The 2,060-nt window shown below is 41.0% G+C and overlaps 1 protein-coding gene across 4 annotated transcripts in view; it reads left to right on the forward strand.

Annotated features, from left to right (window-relative positions):
* The window catches only part of LOC106873011 (uncharacterized), a 67,477-nt gene that overhangs the window by 4,654 nt on the left and 60,763 nt on the right, over positions 1–2,060 (forward strand). For all 4 annotated transcript variants that reach the window (XR_008267077.1, XR_001409830.2, XM_014920210.2 and 1 more), the window contains exon 2: positions 821–980. Coding sequence is in view for 2 of the 4 variants with exons in the window: in XM_014920210.2 (XP_014775696.1) it covers positions 821–980 (160 nt within the window). In the remaining 2 variants the exon portion in view is untranslated. The remainder of the gene's footprint in view (positions 1–820; positions 981–2,060) is intronic.

Here is a 2,060-nt window from a genome sequence, read left to right on the forward strand (position 1 = left end):
ACCGCTAAGCATTTCGCCCGGCGTGCTAACGTTTCTGCCAGCTCACCGCCTTCCTTGAAGATGTATTTCATCAAAAATGTGCAGCCAGTATTGAAATCAAATAAACGTTTGTAAAAAACAGACCTCCTTCATCAGGGTGGATAGGTTAGGGTAGACAGATAAAACTGAAGATTTTAGCTGTTTATTTCAATCCCTGTCTCCATATCTGCTCACTTGGTATCCACTTATTGCCACTCGTTACCCTTCTAACGTGATCCTTGAGGAAGTTATTGGAGTGTAAGATAAAATCATTTAAGCACTACATAGTGATTTTATATTGAGATTCTCTATCTCGTTCACTCTCTCTCTCCTTCATTCTCTCTCGCACTCCCTCTCTCTGTATATATATGTATATATATACACGACGGGATTCTTTCAGTTTCTAATTTCTTTACTGCCCACAAGGGGCTACACACAGAGAGGACAAACAAGGACAGACAAACGGATTAAGTCGATTATATCGACCCCAGTGCGTAACTGGTACTTATTTAATAGACCCCGAAAGGATGAAAGGCAACGTCGACCTCAGCGGAATGTGAACTGAGCAGCAGACGAAATACCACTAAGCATTTCGCCCAGCGTGCTAACGTTTCTGTCAGCTCGTCTTTCAGTTTCTGCCAGCCAATTCCATCAGAAGGCATTGGTTGGTATTTGTATATAGTAGAAGTCTCTTGCTTAAGATGTCACGAATGCGGACTGAACCCGGAACCATGTGATTGCAAATCAAACTTCGTACCACAGAGATACTCTAGCGACTATATATTTTTTCTGTTTTCCTCAGAAACTTTTGAAATTTACCAATGTCAGTCAGAGCAACTGTTCTGATGGGAGGACGTTTAGCAACATCAGAACATTAAGATATTCCGATTTTTCTGGATCTGTGGTCTGCTGGTTTACTATTGGCAAGATATTCATGGAATACCGATTGTTGCATTTTGAGAGTAAGTGAGCAATTTCATAATTTTAAAAGAATCATTTGAAAGTTGTTTTTAAATTCTTTTATCATCATCATCATCATCATCATCATCATCATCATCATCATCATCATCATCATCGTCATCATAATCATCATCATCATTACCTATCGACCTTTTTTCATGCTGACACGGGTGAGAAGATTTGACTGCAGCTGGTAAGTGAATGAGAGGCACCAACCACCCAATGTCTGCTTTGGCTTCGTTTCCTCGGTTGGATAAACTTCATAACGTCGACCACTTTATAGAGCGTACTGGGCGCTCTTTACATGTCATCGGACTTGATACTTTTTACCTGTCATCGGAACGGATACTTTTACGTCTCACCAGCAGCGCAGCGTAGGCTAGTAGCAAAGCACTGCAAGTTGCCACTGGAAAAGGGGTCAGGTCATGAGGCATCCAAAATGAGGGGCCTACACTCACAAAACAAGACAATTGTTGTACGATCATGCCTTTTACCTTCCCCGCTAACTCCACCGTGGGAGAGAACCCTGACACCTCTAGGCCATGCTTTATGATTTCTTTGAGGTTGGCATGGTGGGGAAAATGGCTAGCATTATAGTGGCATGACAATAGGTGGAGGCCAAGAGAAACCACAACGGATACACAAAAGAATATCTTCGTCGTTATCGAGTTCAAATATTTTTTTTTATTTTTTGCTTTACGTCTTGTTTAATATGCTGACCCTACTTTCATTCCTTCAGTCGGTGCAAACATCTCACTGTCATATGTTTATACATACAGAGTCTGAGAGAGAATCTCTGGAGCGCGCATGAGTGCAGATTACGAGGTTAGGGAACGAATGGTTTGTACGCAGCGGTGGCACGAGTCACTCTTATGCACGGCTGGCATGAATAGACTACACATGGGGCTGGCATGCTTGCTACATTTGGGGCACATGTAAGAGTGCTTTCAAAATGGATATATATATATATATATAAATAGGAACATATACATGCATACATAGATACATACATACACACACATGCACACATATATATATATATATACACACACGTGTATACATATATATATATATACACACAC

This window comes from Octopus bimaculoides, chromosome 30 (assembly GCF_001194135.2).
Source record: "Octopus bimaculoides isolate UCB-OBI-ISO-001 chromosome 30, ASM119413v2, whole genome shotgun sequence".
Taxonomy (NCBI): Eukaryota; Metazoa; Mollusca; class Cephalopoda; order Octopoda; family Octopodidae; genus Octopus; species Octopus bimaculoides.